This window comes from Xyrauchen texanus, chromosome 49 (assembly GCF_025860055.1).
Source record: "Xyrauchen texanus isolate HMW12.3.18 chromosome 49, RBS_HiC_50CHRs, whole genome shotgun sequence".
NCBI classification, from domain to species: Eukaryota; Metazoa; Chordata; class Actinopteri; order Cypriniformes; family Catostomidae; genus Xyrauchen; species Xyrauchen texanus.
In genome coordinates, this window is record NC_068324.1 from 17,686,663 (window position 1) to 17,707,375 (window position 20,713).

At 39.7% G+C, this 20,713-nt stretch overlaps 1 protein-coding gene across 1 annotated transcript; it reads right to left on the reverse strand.

The window, feature by feature from the left end:
- Positions 1–4,075: 4,075 nt before the first annotated feature.
- LOC127640665 (amyloid-beta A4 precursor protein-binding family A member 2-like) lies at positions 4,076–20,005 on the reverse strand. The gene is made up of 11 exons (XM_052123355.1): positions 19,909–20,005; positions 14,415–16,049; positions 12,812–12,851; positions 12,446–12,591; positions 10,650–10,736; positions 10,107–10,289; positions 7,988–8,167; positions 7,152–7,364; positions 6,919–7,038; positions 6,586–6,726; positions 4,076–4,212 (listed from the first exon to the last, which is right to left on the reverse strand). Exons 2-11 carry the CDS (start codon positions 16,017–16,019, stop codon positions 4,141–4,143), a joined length of 2,787 nt encoding a protein of 928 aa, XP_051979315.1. The 5' UTR covers positions 16,020–16,049; positions 19,909–20,005; the 3' UTR covers positions 4,076–4,140.
- Between the last annotated feature and the right edge of the window lie 708 nt (positions 20,006–20,713).

Sequence of the window (20,713 nt, forward strand, 5' to 3'; positions counted from 1 at the left end):
AGTATTTAGAACTGTACTGTTCCTCTTTTACCTGCGTATTCATATGTAAATATGTACATAATGCTACTTGTGAAAAATAAAATACAAAATCTCAAATGTGTCCTTTTTGTGATCTTTTTGGCTAAATTATATAATATGCACACACATCTTTTAATATACACATTTGATGACAGAGAACACACAACAATTTTTTTTTTTTAACATAGATTACTTTCATGTGTAACATTTTGATAAAAAAAAGAAAAAAACTAAAATCATATCTTCATACTCAAGTTAATCAAAATGATAACAAAAATTATTTTATCTGACCTTCAGATGGGGATTCATTCATTAGGTAATATCCATTCAGACTCATTCCTTCTTTAAACAGTAATTATCATATCATGCATAAACATGAGCACAGCTCATCCTACTTTCACTGCATATCAGGCATGCTAAACTAGTTATCTACAGAAAGTTTCATTCACAGTGTGTGTTACCTATAATCCCACAGCTGGCTAATTTTTCATAGACACTAAAATCAGCCACAATTAAAAAATACAGCCTCTTTAGCAAATTGAATCAGTTGTCTTTGGATTTTAGCATGCTTTAGCATGAACTGAACTAGACAGATTTAATGCTAACTATGTTAATTTAAAAGTACTTTTGTTAATTTAAGGTACACAGAAAAATTCACAAAGGCTTGAACCAAAGCTATTTACCATATATACAAACTAATGAACAATGATGTCTAGTCTTGCAAGCAATTATGACATTAAAAGGAATAGTCCACAAAACAAAACAAATTATTTACTCACCCTCATGTTGCTCCAAAACCATATGATATTTGTTCTTCTGATGGACACAAAATGAAATGTTCTAGACTTAAGGCCCCTGCACACGAAATCGAAGAACAAACGGGTGTGAGATAATTTAGAACAAATTTGGTTTGTAACAGCTTGCCAGGGCAAACTTTCAGGAAAACACTGTCCTCCTGTGGTGTTGGCCCCGGCACCCCCACAATCAGAGCACACACGATGGCCTTTGAGGAGAAGATCCTCCTGCCTGACCCAGGTGAGCATACAGGCCCCACTCCCGAAAACCAATTTGTCAATAAAAGAGCATTTTCCTCATTCCCTGTGTGATCCTCCTATGCTCAGCCCTTCCGGCACTCGTGCTTGCTCCGGCCAGGTGCTGAAAGTCTTTCCTGTCAACGAGCGAGATGTGAGTATCTCACTTTTCCTTGTTCTCCGTGAAAAGAAAGCCGGCAAACAGGTAATTGCGGCGGTTCTTGGGGCCACTCGCCAGCCCCAGCCACTGATCTGGGCTCGCGGGGCAGCATGTCTCTCCCGGACGTCCTTCCTGGCGGGGCGTCTGCTCTGCCTCGCCGTGAACCTTCCACACCGGGCGTGATAAAACCATTTGTCCCCCTGGTGCCATTAGTGCAGATGCTGGGAGCCTGGTTAGCGCTTCTATAGGATTCTATGGAATTGCTGTCCTCCCATGGCACCACAGCACCCAACGTGTGACTATCACACCAGGGTGCCGCCATACTTTCAGCCCTTGGTCAGATCTGGCATTTCCACGTCAGTAGTTCCCTTAGAGCAGGTTTCGAGGCACGTTGTGGTCACGACGGATGCCTCGAATTCTGGCTGGGGCGGCATGTGCAATGGGCAGGCAGTATCAGGGCTCTGGACAGGTCTCTGCCTGCAATGGCGCATCATGTGGCAACCACGTGTTGGTCCGGACGGACAATACTGCTATGGAATACATAAACTGCCAGGGTGTTCTATGCTCACGTTGCATGTCACAACTTGCCCACCACCTCCTCCTTTAGAGTCAGCAGACGTTGAAGCCTCTGCGTTGACTCACCTCTCGGGTGTCCTCAATCATGCAGCGGATGTGCTCTCATGACAGGTAACGCCCGTGGAGATTGAAGACTCCCACGCAGTCCAGCTGATTTGGGAGAGAATTAGGGAGGTGCAGGTGGACCTGTTCGAATCCCAAGAGTCCTCTCATTGCCCCCTTTGGCACTCCTTGTCCAAGGCTCCCATCTGCACGGATGCCTTGGCACACAGCTGGGTTTCCCCCAGTGAGCCTTGTTGCACAGACATTGTGCAAAGTCAGGGAGGATGGGCAGCAAGTCCTGATGGTGAGAGTGAGCCGGCCTGTGCCATACTGGCCAGACCGGACATGGTTCTCAGACCTAAGGCTCCTGGCAGTAGCCCCTCCCCGGCGCATTCCCCTGAGGCAGGACTTTCTCACTCAGGGGCAGGGCAAAGTCCGGCACCAGCAGCCAGACCTCTGGAAACTCCACATCTGGCTCCTGGTTGGGACATGGAAAACCTAGCAGATCTTCCGCCAGCGGTGATAGACACAATCACCCCTCCACGAGGCGGCTGTATGCTCTGAAGTGGCATCTCTTCCCAAATTGGTGTTCTTCCTGTGGGGAAGATCCATAGAGATGCGCAGTCGGGTCTGTGTTGTCCTTCATACAGGAGGGGCTGGAGAGACGGCTATCTCCCTCCACTCTAAAGGTGTACATGGCTGCTATAACAGTGTATCATTATACACTGGATGGGAGACCCTCACGGCAGCACAACCTGATCACCGGGTTCCTCAAGGGCGTGAGGAGATTTAATTCTCCTTGGCTGCGCCTGATTCCCTCTTGGGATCTCTCTGTGGTCCTGCCTGCCCTACAGAGAGAACCCTATGAGCCCCAGGAGCAGGGCGAGCTCAGCACTCTTTTACTGAAGACGGCCCTCCTGGTGGTGCTCACCTCTATCAAGAGGGTTGGGGACCTGCAGACGCTCTCTGTCACCAGCAAATGCCTGGAGTTCAGGCTGGCTCACTCTCACGTGATCTTGGGACCCCGGCCCAGTTATGTGTCCAAAGTTCCCACCACTCCCTTTTGGGATCAGCTGGTGAACCTGCAAGTGCTCCCTTCAGAGGTGGAAGACCCGGCCTTGTCGTTGCTGTGTCCAGTTCATGCCCTGCACATCTATTTGGACCACACGCAGAACTTTAGTTGCTCGGAGCAACTATTTGTCTGTTTTGGAGGACAACAAAAGGGGAAAGCTGTCTCCAAACAGAGTCTGGCCCATTGGATTGTGGATGCCATTTCTTTGGCTTCCCAATCACAAGACCTGCTGTGCCCCTTGAGAGTCTAGGCGCACTCCACTAGAGGTGTTGCGTCCTCCTGGACAATGGCGAGGAGCGCCTCTCTAACAAACATATGTAGAGCAGCGGATTGGGCTACACACAATAACTTTGTGATGTTCTACAACCTGTGCATAGAACCGGATTTGACCCGAGTGTTACGGGGTAACAAAAGGTAGGCAGAGCACCCGGTCGGGTGTATCGCTTGCATTAGCGCGTTTCCCCTTTTGAGTTAATAATGTATGCTACCTTGTCCACAACAGTTCCACACAACTGGTGAACACTGGACGTCTTTTTAATTTCTTAAACGCTGTTCAGGTGACGAACTTGACGGAGGAGTAATGCCGCCAGGCCCGGTACTCATGGTATGTAGGGCCTGATGGAGGAAACGAGACGTTGTGTCCCTCCTGCCGCGGCACTGAAATGACAGCTGACATGGCCAGGACTCTCTCTCGGCTCCTCAGCACAAATCTGAATGAGTGAGGCAAGCCATCTCCTTTTATACCCACATGTCCGGGGCGGAGAGGAACATGCAAATTCCCCTCGCCAATCTTCATTGGCCTTTTCTGTATAAAGCACAGGTGATTGGGGCTCTCAAAAGTGAACCCCTAGTGTCACTACATCGACACAACATCTCGTTCCCTCCATCAGGGAACAGAGGTTACATCAGTAACCAAGTCGTTTCCTCATTTTAAGATTCTCCTTTGAATCCCTCTCACAACACGTGGTGGGTGTCTGAATGTTCACAAACATTGTCGTTTCTCAGCTGTTTCGAAATTCTTTTTGACACTGAGCTAAAAAGCACTTCGCCGTGAGTGTGCCGGGCCCTTTACAGCCTAAGTCACCATTCACTTTCATTGTATGATTTAATTGTGTTCATTGAAAAACAAATTTGGAACAACATAAGTGTGAATTATTTACATAAGTGTGAATCTATCTTTTTAGAAGGAGCAATACATGTTTTTTATATCAAACAGCAGAAGTTCCCATTTTTATGATTTCTCAGATGTACACTGGAGTCTCTTGGCCAGTTAACAATCTGAACATGATGGCTGGCATAGTTTTCATATTAATCTGTTGAGAAAATGATAATGGTACCACAGTTTAATAATATGCAGTGCATCAGTAAATGACATCATGTAATTAATGGGATGCAAATTGTTACAAAAATTATGATGTACAATCTGTGTGTTTAAAATAATGGTTAGTTTTATTTGACTCATGCAAGAGATGAGTGTAAAGTACTAACTGTTCTTCATTAGTGTACTTAAGTTATATTTTAGGGAATTTGTACTGTACTCGAGTACTGAAAACATATACTCTGACTTGGTTACATTTGCAAGACCTTCTATGTTCTTGTTACATAGTGTACAGGTCATTGTGATGTCAATATAGGAGCATGTCCGGGACATATTTCACACCAAATGATATTTTAAAATAATTATAAAATTAAGACTTTTTTACAGTGCAAACAAAATTTTCATTACAAGAGCGTGCAATGCCCACCCACTCCTTCAGCCGTCTTGATACCCGAAGTTTTTTTCCAGTATATATTTTTCCATATGTATTTCATAAAATTCTTCATAAAAGAGTTCTAAGCCATGAACCAAACCAACCAGTTCCCAGGTGAATCACAACATAACAAACTTTGTACACTGGACAAAATCAGAGTAGTTCTTAATCAGAAATTCCACTATTAAACGTCTTTTTTTTATGTAGTTGAAAATAATGCAGTCTGATGCTTCACAAGAAGCATATACCATCGATTAAGAACCTCAGAGCTTGCAGTAGCTCTGTCTTTAAAGGTTTATAAGTTATCATTAAAAATCTAATCCCATATAGAAAAAAATCAATGGGATTTTTACTTCAGGATTCAGACTGTTGCACTCTATTCTCATAATTGCATTCTCATTACTGTTATTCAGAAGAAAATAATGACACATCAGTTCAATTATTTTTACATCATGGTAGTACTTATTGTACTGCATTTAATTTATGTTGTTTTAAATAAAGAAAATCATTGTACTACAGTATTTCTTTTCTGTATGGACTTTACCAAAATGAACTGCTACAAGCTTCAAGTTGAACTGTGATTTCACTGACTTCAGCCTGCATCACCTCGGTCTAATGATGGACTACACTCTTAAAATGGAATACATAGACTATCAATTAATTGCCAACAAAAGCCTTCATCAGCCAACTAACAAGGACGATTGTATCTATGTGAATTTCTGCAGTTAATCCAGGATGAACTTCAAAGACATTATCATTAAATTTACAGTTCATACAAAATCTTTGTTTAAACACTGACCCTTAACACTTACTTGGCTGTTTAGCCATAGGGGAACTGGCTCCCACAGTGAGTCTGGTTTCTCCCAAGATTATTTTTCTCCATTAACCAACATCTTATGGAGTTTTGTGTTCCTTGCCACAGTCCCCTTTGGCTTGCTTGCTTTGTTTGTCTAAATACAATGCCATATGTATTCATTTTTTATTTATTTGACTAAAACATTACAACTTAAATTTACTGTTGTAACATTATTTTCTGTAAAGCTGCTTTAAAAAATTTAAAGAATTAGTGCAACACAGTAATGAATAAAAACATAATGTAAACATCAAGGAGCATTCCAGTAATTAGAATTTGGGAGGATAATATGCTTAAAGGGATAGTTCACCCAAAGATTTAATTCTCTCATCATTTACTCACCCTCATACAAAAATTAAGATTTTTAGAAGAATATCTAAGCTCTGTAGGTCCATACAATGCAAGTGAATGGGTGCCAGAACTTTTAAGCTCAAAAAAGCACATAAAGGTAGCATAAAAGTAATCCATATGACTCCAGTGGTTTAATCCATTTCTTCAGAAGTAATTAAATCAGTTTTGGGTGTGAACAGATCATAATATAACACTTTTTTCAGAGTACATCTTCCTACCTTCCTACCTAAACACCATTCACTTGCATTGTATGGATCTACAGAGCTGAAATATTCTTCTAAAAATCTTCCTTTGTGTTTTGCTAAAAAAAGAAAGTCATACACATCTGGGATGGCATGAGGGTGAGTAAATGAGAGAATTTTCAGTTTTGGATGAACTACAGTATCCCTTTCACTCTCCTGAAAATACTGTCAAAATGCAATAAATCTTAATGTAAATAATAAATATTCATATAATTTCTTACCTTTTTATATTAATTATGATTTATTATTTTTATATTAGAAATAATTCATATTTTAATTTTGGAGTGAAATATGACCATCGCTAAATATGCATGAATTTGACTTGAAAATGGACAAGGTCTATTATCTGTCTATGTGGCTTGATAATTTTTAATGGAGTACAAACCTAGCACAGTACACATACTTAAGTATAATTTCTCTGAACTTTTACACCCCTGCCACCCCTGAGGCTGTAGCATTACTAATGTTTCATCAAATGTTCTGACATACCTCTCCTACAGATACTGACAGGGCATGGATGATTTTCGCATGCGCCATAGCGACCACACTCTGTCTGTTTATCTCAATTATTCTGTGGCCGACACGCACCCCTCCCCTCTCTGCAATCCCACCTCGCATCAGACTACAGATCTACAAAAGGATGACATAAAAAGGCATATGATTAAAATACCCCCTGTGCTAATACACAGCAGTGGAATAGATAAGCTCAGTTTCTGTGATGATATCTGCTTCTTTTATCAATGCTTTGGATAAATTAAAATGATGCATCATTTTATGTGCTACAGACATAGAAAGGCATCTTCCTTGATCACTGACACTTACTATGCCGTTCTGAACACTGAAGCCAAGCTGGTACTGCAGGTCTGGTCTCTTAATAAGGACAGTTGTAACAGGTGGGCAAGTCACCACACTCAGTTTTACCTGCATGTGATTTTTTAAACCCTGAAACACACACAAACACATATACTGTACTCACAGACATACAACAATATGTACAGTTGTAATCATGTGTTATGGTACATTTATGACGAATACAGCCATACATATGTCCAAACCTTGATGATGCCCTGACAGGTGGCAAGGGGCAGGCCCACCAGGCTGGTGTCATTGACAGCCATGATCTGATCGCCCACATTGAGTTTGCCCGAGCGTGCGGCTGGGCCGTTGTTCAGCATACATGCCAAGATGAAGGTGGGCAAAATGGAGCCCCAGCCCGACTTCACGAGCACCACACCAAGTATCTCTCCCTTCTGCTTCTCTAGCTGAACCTGTTCACAGCAGATTAAAGATAAAAATGGAGAAACACAATAATAGAACTATTACAGAACTATTATTTTGTTTTCAAATATTATTATTATTATTTAAAAACCTTTGATCAAATCAAAATCAGGTGGTGTAACAAACATGCAGGTAGCCATTCTGTTGTCATGTAACAAGAATTATAATAATAATAATAATATATATATATATATATATATATATATATGTTTATGTATATATATATATATATTGCAATAATTTATTTACTATGCATATATATTGAACAGCGGCTATTGAAAAACCTATATCGTTCAACCACTGAAAAAAAGAGCATGCGAATGGGACTGGGATATTCCAGACTCAAACCTGCATTCTCACAAGAGCATCACAACAATTTTGTGTCGCAAGCACATCTCTGACAAGGAAACACATATTTACATTTATGTATTTGGCAGATCATTTTATTCAAAGTGACTTACAGTGCATTCAAGCTTTACATTTTGTCAGCAGGTGTGCTCCTTGGGAATTGAATCTGTGACCTTGCCATGCACTACCAGTTGAGCTACTGTTGAAATTACAACTAACTGCTGCTGGGAAAGTTTTTAGATCAGCTCCCAAGGACTTTTATTACCTCTTTACAGTTTTCCGAATTAGAGAAATGGATGAGGTCATCATTATACATCTCCTGTGTGTTCAGGATGTCACTGTATTCTTTCTGGCTTAGGTCTTTGGGGTTGATCCCATTGGCTCGCAGGAACTCTTGGTAGGCCATGCTGAATGCCTGACCGATGGACTGAACGATGAACTGGGCCTGTTAGAATGGGAGGGAGAAGGAGGGGTGAATCACTCAACCGAGAGGAGGCTACTTGACAATGTGACGACATCACAGAGTGAGAGAGTGCTTGACTCAAATCGAAAGGGTGGAAAAAAGTACAAGCATGTGCAGTTACACGAGCAGATTTTACAACAGAAAAAAAAGAAGAAATTATTATGCCCTGTGGTGTGGCATGCTACACTTCATTTAAAACTATTTAAACAGCATGTTTCTCATTCTAGTGTAATTATACATGCAGTTGTTATCAATCTCATGAGTATGTGGAATATTAGCACTTTTCAAATTAATTTGTTCCACCGCAGGACCATTTAAAATGTACTGAAGGCAAAAGGTGATTAAAAAGGGTGAAATAATTGGTGAATAGTGCCAAATAAATGGATAGAGTAGATATATAGACTTATATATTCATACTAACTTTAAACCGAAAACTGATGTGGATCAAAAAGCTCATAGACATGTTATGTGTCAACTACCTGAATCCAAAGTTGACTAGAATTTAGATGAGCTATGACCAGTCCCACGAAGGATCTGTGCTGAATCGTCTGTCATTGTTCTACACATCCCCCACCCTATGCATGTTTGTTTATTAAATATTTTTGATCCTTTAATAATGCTTTAAGCTACCAATAAGAGTGTTGAACTCTTTTTAGCACATTTCAGTGGCTCAGTGGTTGAGGCTCAGGGTTACTGACCAGAAGGTCGAGGGTTCAAGCCCCAGCACCACCAAGATGCCACTGTTGGGCCTTGAGCAAGGCACTTAACTCCAGGTTGCTCTGAGGGGATTGTCCCTGTAATAAGTGCACTGTAAGTTGCTTTGGATAAAAGCGTCTGCCAAATGCATAAATGTAAATGTTATAGCTGGTCCAATGAAAATAATATGGGCAAATAAAATTATGACAATATACTGACAAATGGGTGAGGTTTGCAAGCCGAAGAACCCCAACCCAACAGTGAAGCATGGGGGTGGCAGCATCATGTTGTGGGGGTGCTTTGCTGCAAGGGGGACTGGTACACTTCACAAAATAGATGACATCATGAGGAAGGAAAATGGTGTGGATATATTGAAGCAACATCTCAAGACATCAGCCAAGAAGTTGAAGCTTGGATGCAAATGGGTCTTCCAAATGGACAATGACCCCATCTAGAATAGAAAAGAAGAACAGGGAGCCCTGCAACAGATGGCATGGCCCAATAGAAACCCCCACTGAACTGTATAGAAGAACTGTGGCGAATTCTCCTAGAGGCTTGGAACATCCTATCCACCAATAACCAAGAAAAACAGTGTCCAGGTGTCCCTAGGAGAATTGGTGCTGTTTTGAAGGCAAAGTTGGTCACACCAAATATTGATTCAGCATTTTTAATATTTATTAGACTTTGGATGATGTTAATTGAAAACATGAAAACTAATTATGGTACGATTTTTGAAGAAATCTTCAATATGCAACATTTTTCACAAGTGCCTAAAACTTTTGCACATTACTGTGTGTATATATATTATATATTTATACAGTATATTGATTATTATTGGGTTTTTGGTTGAACAATATCTGGGATGTTATTAATTTTGGACTATTGTAGTGTTTGTGCCTGTCATATATGGAAGGACTAAGATTTTTTTTAAACATTCTATGAATCAATTTTAAAAACTATCAACCAATTGATCTGTTATTTACCTTTTTACACAACCTCAGTTATTACTAGTAAATCCACAATTGATCGACCTCTAATAAAATCAACCTTTCGAATGACTTACTTATTGTTGTCTCTGCATACTAAGCTGGTAAACAACACTTTTAACAATGAAAATCTGAAACTGTTTTTGAAAAAAAAAAAAAAAGAAAAGAAAATCATCATTCATAATAATCATTATTCAATTAATTCATATTTTTAGGATAAGATCAGAGTCATAGCTCACATCCTCTGACTCAAACACGTAGCACATCATGCGATACTGCTTGAGACTCTCTGCATTGAGGCCTGAATCTGTGCAGTCAAGTGAGGAAGTGTTAGGCAGATGCCTGCGAGCCATCAGAACCACCACACTGCCGATGTCTGCGACATATGAGATAGTGCGGAGAGCGTTGTCCATCATCGTCTCCTGTGTACAAGCATACAGAGTTAATCCATGAAACAATCTATATGAAACACCCTAACTTTTACTGCAATCACTTTTCTTCTAAAATGTTTACTATTCATAGGTTAGCACAGAAGAGAGTGAAAGTCAAGTATTAGGATAGGGAGATAGAATGAGATCAGAAATTGGTAAAGGACAGATTTGAACCAGCTTCTTAATGAGAGCACTTCAAAATCTCCTTAGCACATGCACTGTATATATTGATATGATTACAACTACCAGCCTTTATATAAAATTTAGTTGACTTTATTTTATTTTTATGATTATTTTTATCGGTTCACTCAGTTTTGAACTTGTATTTACTTGTTGCTAAACTTTACCCACCTGTGTGTCAGCATTGAGCACCTTGATCGCCTTTGTTGAGATGTACAGGTCGACCTCTGTCAAGCTCTGAGCTTCCCCCTCTTCAGACTGAAGGACATTACAAAACGTTACATCACCATCTAGTGGACTAAGAGAGAACTTCTGACAGTATCAACCCTTTTTCAATTTATCTAATGATTTAAACTACACTATGTAACTTTTTTAACCTCTAGCGGTTAAAAAATAAAACTGCATGTGTCTTGCGGAAGAACATTGTATTGGTTGTGGTTCAGCTCCGCTCCTCTGCGTGGATGAAGGTGGTTTGAGGCACTGTTGTACACATAAATACAGGACATCTAATCAGATCGAATGGACAAATGAATAATGAAAGAAAGGAAAAGACGAATATCAGAAAAAGTGTCATCTGAGCAGATAAGTGCCATATCATATGCTGTTGTTTTGACTTATTGGAAACATTGATGCACTGAAATAAATGACGTTACAAACGTTAGGCAACGTTTGTTGACATTAGAAATAACGATTGCTAGTCTGATGAGGTCAAACATTGTAACATTTTTATAACTGCAGAATATTCTGGCCAAATAGACCACAATAGTAACACATTTATAAATTGTCATTGTTACCAACAAGTGGTCAACATCATTTCAAGACTCACATGTCCTTGGCAAGCCTAGGACTAAAGGATTTATTTCTATAAATTATTGTCGTTATAAAGAAAAATACACATGTGTGCTAGCAAGTGAAATGTTCCGCACCGATTACAGTATAATTGTATTTCACTACACACACACACAGATCACAAACCATATCAATTAAATATCTTACCTGTTGCAATCTCTGGGTCGCTTTTAAATCCTTTCAGATCTCGGAGTTGTCGCCACCTCTGAAAAGCCAAGCCGATGTTGATTCAGGTTTTATAATGGACTCTGTCGCTTTCCCTTTTTGCTTGAAGACTCTTTTTGGGGTTTCTTTGTTTTTACAACCGGTGATTCCCCAGAGTTTTGCCGTTCTGAATGATCCATGGTCAATTTTTCTTGTTTGTTGTGACAACAGACTTTCAGGTTCACGCTACTCCCACACACATGCACTACATTAGCCGGATCTTATGTTCTCTTTGTATGGATATGACGGCAACACGCACAGGCGAAAGACGTATGTATGCAATTTCCCGCTAAATCAGTCCTGACAGCTCCAAAATATTTATAATATAATATCATTATTATAGGTTTTTATAAGTGTATTTTGGTAAAGTAAATTTGGACTTTTGGAAGATGGATTTTAGTTGCACTCACTCATTAATAACATTTTGTTACAAAAAAGTTACATAGTGCAGTTTTTTTTTTATCCCCTTTTCTTCCAATTTGGAATGCCCAATTCCCAATACTTAGTAGGTCCTCGTGGTGGTGTGGTTACTCACCTCAATTCGGGTAGCAAAGGACAAGTCACAGTTGCCTCTGCTTCTGAGACCGTCAATCTGCGCATCTTATCACGTGGCATGAACACCGTGGAGACTCTAGCATGTTGAGGTTCATGCTACTCTCTGCAATCCACGCACAATTTACCATGCGCCCCATTGAGAGCAAGAACCAATTGTGACCACAAGGAGGATACCCCATGTGACTCTGCCCTCCCTAGCAACAGGGCCAATTTGGTTGCTTAGGGAACCTGGCTGGAGTCACTCAGCACGCAGTACATAGTGTAGCTTTAACAAATTACACCATAAAACAAATTTCTATTCACATTAGAGTCTTACCAAGGCAAACAATAATATTTGCATGGACGATCTTTTAAAATACCTTCACACAGTCCACAGCTTCCTGCGCTTGTTTCATGCGTACACTTTTAGATGGGTTTCTGTCAGAGTGCAGCTGGGTCGACCCGAGGTAGTTTGCAGCAAAGATGATTCCATTGATGAGATCCTCTGGCTCACATGGACCAGGGACTGGAAAAGAAATGCCAAGTCTAGGATAAGCAGCTAAACTAGGCTGGATAAAGCACCTGATATTTGAGCTAGATAATACTTTGAACTTGAATAAATAGGTTAGCACAGTATAAGTATTATTACTGTTCCATTTATCAGCAAAGTTACAGAATAATCATCCAAATCTTAAATAGGCTTGTGTTACAATATTCAGTTGTGTATAAAATAATACAGAACTTACTATCCACAAAGCTTGGGAAAGATAGATTTCTCTGGGTTGGCTTGAAAAAAAAACGAAATTTTAAATTATAAACCCCATTGCCCCATTTCATGTATTCTGAAAGACAGACAAACTCAGAGAATGAATGTTGGTTGTTGTAAGATTACTGTTTATCTTCTAACCATGGTTAGGCTACTTGTAGGTTTTTTTTAGTCCAGATAGTGGATCTGTAATGCTGTCATCATGACTACTTTGAGAAACTTGTAGGAAACATCTTGATTAAAGTACAGGTACAAATCATTGTTGCAAAACAGACATGGCCATTGCTCAAAACATGTATGGGAGTGTTATAGTATGATGTTGAAGCATTATAAGTTACAAGTTCACTTTTGAAGAGCTAAACAATCCATTTAATGTTTTAGATCATTTGACTGTGAAACTGTTCATGTTTTATATACAGTACAGATTGTGAGATGTGCGTATATCTAGAAAAGCACATTATTTATATTAACTAAATTTTGTCAAATCCAGTTAGCATGTTAGCATTCGTTTGGAATTGCTCACTGTAGCATCCTAGTAACTTAAAAACAAAGCTTTGTTTTCCAGTGGACTGAGAGGACAATCAGATCACAACAAGCAGTTTTCGCCAACACTAGCCATTTTAGTGTAAAATACATGAGCATTAGTGTAGCATTCGATTCCCAGAGATGTTTGGGTGAAATCTGACTGCTTTAATTGGCTGTCTTCGCCCCAGGACAGGGAAAAAATTGTCTATGAAGTTCACACTTTGTGTAGAACATGTGAAAGCTATCCAAACCCCTGTCTAATTGTGGGTATTGGGCCTGAAAAATATGCTTTCGACTGAGGAGTTCAGAGAGTAAAGAGGGGAGAGAAAATCCAGTTTTAAAACTTCTGGTTGCTGTTTGAAAATGATGTTTGAGCCTGCATGTATTATTATAGTCTGATGTTGGATTGTCCCTAAAGATTTGGGAGATATTCTCTGTGATCTCACATATTGTTCCCCCAAGAAAACAAAAAGTTAATCCTTTTGTTTTTTACCATCTCTGATTATTGAGTCTCCAACAAGTGCTGTGGTGATGTCAATAAGCTTCAGTTCCTGGCTCCAGCAGTGAGTACAGATTCAGTGCTGAGGGCAGTCAAGTGGGTTGGCAGTAAATGGTGGTTATTGCAGCACTGCTGAACCATAGAGCTGCGAGGGTTTAGCGCACAGTAGTTATGATGGAGCTGCGATGGGCATACTAGTTGAGGTTAGTGATTACGTAGGCAGATTACGTAGGCATGGATCTGAGATGCACTGCACATCAGGTCTGTGCAATGCACAATGTACAGTTTATATGTCACATTATAGATAAATCACATTATCTAAACAGTTAAATTAATTGTTTGGCTCTTGAAAAGTGAAATTATAAACACTACAACTGAAGGTTATTGGTAATGTTACACATTCAAAGGAACTTTGAAGCTTGACTTGACTAGAAATGTTTCTTCTTAGCCATGTCCATAGGGACTGGTGCATGTTTACATTGGAAAACAACTGAAAAACAGTGTGGATGCAAAAATGCATTCGGTGTGGATGTGGACTAAACGTCTGATAAAGAATAACATTTCTAGATTTTAGAATGTTTGGATCCAAACACAAATGTAAGCTCCTTTGTTTATGCAAAGTTACCTGTTCTTGACTAGGCCTCGTCTTCTTTTCCTTTATGGAGTCTTTATGGAGCTTTTTGTCTGGGGACTGTATAGGTGTGTTAACATGGGCTCTGGGTTGGCTGTTTCTCCTGCATAATGATGTTGCAGAGGCCCTAGGACTGTCAGGAGCACCCCTCCCATTATTTGTCTGTTGAGGTGCACCTTTGTCCCTTCCTGTGTTTTGTGGTATAACTTTCAGTTTGGCCTTAACTTGGTTCTCAGTTTTATCTTCATCAACATCCCCGCAGCTTTGCCTCTCTCTTTCACCCTTCGGTTTGTGACTACAAAATGAACGCTCATGTCCTTTGATTTTGCTGTCTCCAGGACTTTTACTTTGCTTGTATAAAAGTTCCACATCTGTATCCTTGTTGTCCCCTCTAGAGTTTTTCAAAGAATACTGTTTTTTCCAAGCTCCTCTGTCCTCTGGATCTGCACATTTCATTTTTTCAGTGACACCTCTACCCTCCTGGTAAGCAGTGTCTCTGTTGTGTACCCTCTCAACTGTATGTCCTCCACACATGGTGCTTTGTCTAAGATCTCCTGTACCTCCTCTGGCCACTAGAGCATCACAATCTTTTGGAAAATCTTTAGTATACTCTTCCCTAGCCCTTTCCAATCCATCCCTAAGACTACAACTTGACCCTGGAGTAACGTCCCATTGGTTTTTGGGGAATTCATGGTTCCTTCTGTAGTCACTTATTGCATCATTTCCTTGACTAAACTTAGCATGACTGGATTGAACTTGGAAAAATCTTCTGCTGTCTTTTAGAAAGTCATAATCATCTTCATGTTGGATCTTATTATTGTTCTCCTCTGTTTTTTTCCCTTCATAGGGGAAATACCCATCGTCTTCACTGTCCACTTCTTCAACCTCTTCCTCTGTCTCCTCTTCATCCTCTTCATCCTCAGCTATGGGGGCTTGTACAAAGGTTATCTCCGTGATAGGCGCTGGTCTTTCGTAGACCAACGTTGTCTTCTCTTGCTGCACTACTTTGTAAAATCCTTCCGAGTGCCCCCAGGCCTCTTCTGCTTTACAGCTCTCTCTGATGTCCCGGGATATGTTGGGACACTCAACACTGTCCGCTCCTTCATGGCAGTCCATTCCTTCCATGTAACTCTCATCCTCAGGACAACAAGTGACATAGTAGGTCATTCTGTCTGCTTCGGTTTGCAGCTCCTCATCTTCCTCATAATCATGCTCTTCCTCTTCTTCCTCCTCCCCAAATCCTCCATTGTCATACCCGGACAGTGAGTCCTCCTCCATTCTGTCAGGCTCAGGAGGGCGTTCTCCACAGATGGATTCATCCCCAGAGCCATCACTAAGACAGAATCTTGCTGGAGTGTGTGAGGGTGGTTGGCCATCCTGCTTGCTGGGCTCAGGCTCCTCTGGATTTGGATCTTCTCCATTTCTAGAGAGCTTTTCACTTCCTTCCGTCACAGTGCTGGACACTGAAGGGTTGAAATCTGAGACAATTGCTCTGGTTTCCTGTCTTTTCCTGAGAGCCATAACTGGCTTCATTGACCCCACACAACTGAGTTTCTGTCAGCCCTGAAACAAAGAATTCAACATTAACACTCTCCAAGCACCAAATGCAAGTAAACAAAACCTGCCAGAGAATGGTAACTTTATAAGTGCATGCATCATTATATACATAGTTTAAGTCGAATTGTAAGATTTGACTAAAGTAAAAGACATGTAAATAGTCTCTTGAGACATGGTTGCAACTTACACGTCTTCTAATGACTTCTACTTCAGACAGTGACTAATTTACTACCAAAAGTTTTTCAAGGATAAATAAAGTTTTTCTCAAGAGTACTCCAGATATAAACATGTGATCCAACATAATCACATGGGAAATCAACATATTGCTAAATTTATTTTCCAATACCCTGAAATAGACCCCATTCTGTTGAGTTACTGACAAGCACCACTTCCCAATTCCCATCATACTTTTTTCATCAGTTTCCCTGAGGTGCTACTGATAGTGTGTTGCATGAACAGCCTCAGAGACGCAGGTTCTGGTCCCATGGAAACAAGGAAGTAATCTCGCTAACATAATCAATAATAAGCACCATTCATAGGTTGCATTCTCTCTCTAAAATTACATTTTTACACCACTGACTGTTAGGATTAGGGCTGGGGTTTGGGTTAGGGGGTAAAGTTAATAAAATATGCATTCTTGTTTACTGGATTACAACTCGCTTTAAAACTTACTTTTGGCACCACTCTATGGACATTTCACCAAGAAACTGGAGCTCACATGTGCACATATGTTCAACAACACTTCCAGCTTTGGCCACTGGGGAAGTGCTTAAAAATTTGCTAAGAGCAAAACGATTTCAGCAGAACTTTTGACCTACAGTGGGTACATTTACAATGAGACCAGTCTGCCAGATCAGTGAGACAAAGGGATTAAGAATTTGGAAAGAGCAGCGATTTTCATTGCTGATTAGATGGCATCAGTTTATCGACACCTTGACTTTGTTGATCCTGATGCATTAAACCTCGGTGGAAAACTCACCCAAACCCATCACAGAACACAACAGCATTAGGAAGACAGATCTGCACAAATCAGCAGAGTGCATCAGCAGGAAACATGCTGATATTTCCCTGCACTACAGGGATTTCTCCCTATTGATGAGAGGCATCAAATTCCCTTGTGAAAAGAATGCTTAAATACAACATATTGCTTTTGATTATACTGTAAGTCTCATTAGACTGTCTCCTTATAAACATAAGGCTTACCCTTTTTGAATCATAAAAGATATTCAGGTTTATCAGCAGTGGGCTTAAAATGTATTTGGACACTTTTAAGATACACTGACTGCATTAAATAAGAAACCAAATGGCATCTTCAAATAAATGAGGAGAGGCTCTTTCTTTTTCTCAGACATTATTGCAATTCCATTAATAACAATGGACATGAATTTGTGGTGGGACTCTCTGTTTGTAAAACCAATGGAAGACAGGGATAGTTTTCTGAAATCTATTTGAATACAGTGATTCATTTTGCAGTTCTGTTTGATGATAAACACTTCAAATTTAAGTATCCAATTGATTTGTGGCCACTGTATGTCCAAACGTGTGGAGGAAGAAGGGTGGATGTGCAGTAGAATGTTTTATCTACCATTGTTAAGATAACTTTGCTAATCTAACCCCATTTAATGTGGTTTATGTAAAGTTGCAAAGTTTCTGATTGATTCTTATTCCACATAAATTAAGCAAATCTGGGGGAATTGGTCCAGACTGTAAAAGAAAACAGCACACCTTAGCTGATTATGTGGTCTTGGTCAAAGCATCTAATCGAATGCATTAGTATCGCTATTAGATCAACAAGCATACTATAACTGGCCGAAACACCTGTCCTCCTTAATGTTCCTTGCTGCTGCCAATTAATTTACCTGACGTTTTTTAATTTGGTCTAAAATTCAGACCCTTTTTATTCAGCAAAATATAAAGGTAAATTCATGTTGTTGGTTTTTTCAATGAATTCATAATAAATGAGGCTTCAAATAAACTCTTAAATAAACATTTTAATTTGTCAGTGCTGTGCACATGCTCACAACATATAAGAACTGTAGGCTCAGGGGGCCTGGGTAGCTCAGCAAGTATTGATGCTGACTACCACCCCTGGAGTCGCGAGTTCGAATCCAGAGTGTGCGGAGTGACTCCAGCCAGGTCTCCTAAGCAACCGGTTGCTAGGGAGGGTAGAGTCACATGGGGAAAACTCCTTGTGGTCACGATTAGTGGTTCTCACTCTCACTGGGGTGTGTGGTAAGTTGTGTATGGATCACAGAGTTTAGCATGAGCCTCCACATGTTGTGAGACTCTGCGGTGTCATGCACAGTGAGCTATGTGATAAGATGCGCGCACTGACAGTTTCAGAAGTGGAGGCAACTGGGACTTGTCCTCCGCCACCTGGATTGAGGTGAGTACCCATGCCACCACGAGGACTTACTGAAGTAGTGGGAATTGGGAATTCCAACATTGAGAGATAAAGGGGATAAAAAAAAGAACTGTAGGCAAACAGGAACCCAGGCTCAGGTCTGGTTAGATCTTATGGTTCGCTAACAATATAAAAAGAGATTTTACTGAACTGAATGTCTTTTTACCTAGAAGTAATTGTCAAATAAAAAAGGTCCTTTTGATTCTTCCAAGAACATGACATGGATTCACTCATACATATCTGAAATGAAGTTATAGGGCTGGTAAAAGACAATTATACAAATTCATATTCAGACATGATGAATCTCACAAAACTGGTTTGGGTAAAATATTAAAAAATATATATATTTTAAGTATTGTACTGCATTTAATTCATGCTTATATACATTAAAAAAGGATTTTATGACATTAATGGGGATCAAATGAAAATAAAATTAAAATGAGAATGTGGGGACATCAGTGGTCATGAAAATAATGGCACAAAGTAAAATAAATTATTATAATTATTTTTTTTTTTTTAAAGAAATGTGACCTGTGCATGTTTTCATGAGATTCACAAAAAGGAAGCTGCTGTCTCATCTAACTGTGAATGATTTTTCTGCACACCATATGGCCAAAAAGAGCAATATAACAACCAAGATATATAATAGCAAGATAACACCAAGGGTGTAGCAATCATTTCAAAGGTGAGGGGGACAGAACGATTAGCGCAAGACAAACGTAAATATAGAAGATATATTTTTAAGGCTCTCAATCGATTATGATTATTTATTGAATTAATTACAAGATTGACCAGTGAATTTAACTTTTGCATTTACACATTTAGACATTTGCTGTATGAAAGACTGTGAAAAAAGTGCAGGGGACCAACTTTGGTTTTATTGAAAGTGAGGGGAACGTGTCACCCTCATACCCCGCGTTTCTACGCCCCTGGATAACACCTTAGTTTAGATTTCGTCGAAATACATTTTTACAATCATTGTCCTGTAAAATAGCTTCACAAACACTCTCTTCCAATTTTAAAATTTTAATTAGAAAAGTTGATCCCCTTTAGCGCCAAATAAGCATCATATCCAGCGGTTCTCATATCACTATCAAATCTTCCAGTGATCTGGAGAAGGAATTACTGCAACATCCATCGACCCGAACTCCACACACCGAATGCATCACAAACACAAGTCGTATTACATTAAAGCATCAACAAAAGACTACGTCTCTACTACATCATGTCATGAGAAACATTAGCTCAATTAAAATGGCTCATTTCCAGTGATCTTGACGTTTCGCAGAGGCGCTACATGGATGTGCACGCATTTAAAACCTTAACTCACAAAGAAATTAAACATTTAAATGTGTAAGTTTAGTCTTTTAGTGCAGTTGGTGCAAAGCTGATTTAACTAATATTGAAAGTATCAAACACTTTTATGCGCGAAATAAGCATTTAAAATTAACAGGAGCTTACCGGAGCAGGGTTGGAGTAGCTTAACCAAATATGCAATTTGGCGTTGTGTTGCTATTACATTTATAGACACGTTTTTAGGTCATTTTTTTCCTGAACCGCAGATGCTCCGGAACGTGAACGTAGCTAATATAACACACTCAACATCCCGGGACAAGGATACAGAGCCAATGACTTTTACTAGTTTTTAAAGAGACAGAGCATTACATCAATGAAATTAGTAATAGCAAAAATAAAATTAGCAAACAACTTAGCAAAAAAAAACTTAGCAAATAGGCATTAAGATGATGTACGTGTGCTATCAGTGGGCCTTCTGTTACCAGACAAAATCAGGCTTTCAGTTCAACAGAAATACATCTTTACCCCTTTTAATCTCACAGAATCGTTAAAATATTAGGAATAACCCCCAAATAACCCACTATCAGACAATTAATGAAGGCAGCCTAAAAACAAAACACAAATCCTTACGCTAAGGCATAAATTTAACCTGACATTCCCATATATTTGACCATCAACAGTGGTAAGAATAGAATGGTCATTATGTGATATAAATTGAATAAGTAAATGTAAGAAAACTTGCTCAACTTAAAAGACTATGCACAACTATTTAAACCCAACTGCAGGAAGGTTCTTCCAGTTATAGTTTACTTTACAAACGAATCATCACACAGACAGATGATAGCCCTTAGAGAAGAGAAGGAAGGGAGCACATGGCAAAATTAAAGAATAATCTGAGCCCCTTTCCCATGATACCACGCAAAGGTCCCAGAGATGTCTGATATAAAGCTTTTGATCTGGAAAGCATCAT

Excerpts from the sequence above, each read along its gene's own strand:
- LOC127640665 (XM_052123355.1), bottom strand. The coding sequence starts at position 16,019 with ATGAAGCCAGTTATGGCTCTCAGGAAAAGACAGGAAACCAGAGCAATT. Across the intron at positions 12,592-12,811 it reads TTTCCCAAGCTTTGTGGATA|TCCCTGGTCCATGTGAGCCA; the intron begins GTAAGTTCTGTA and ends TTTCTTTTCCAG. Across the intron at positions 8,168-10,106 it reads ACGTGTTTGAGTCAGAGGAT|GCCCAGTTCATCGTTCAGTC; the intron begins GTGAGCTATGAC and ends CCATTCTAACAG.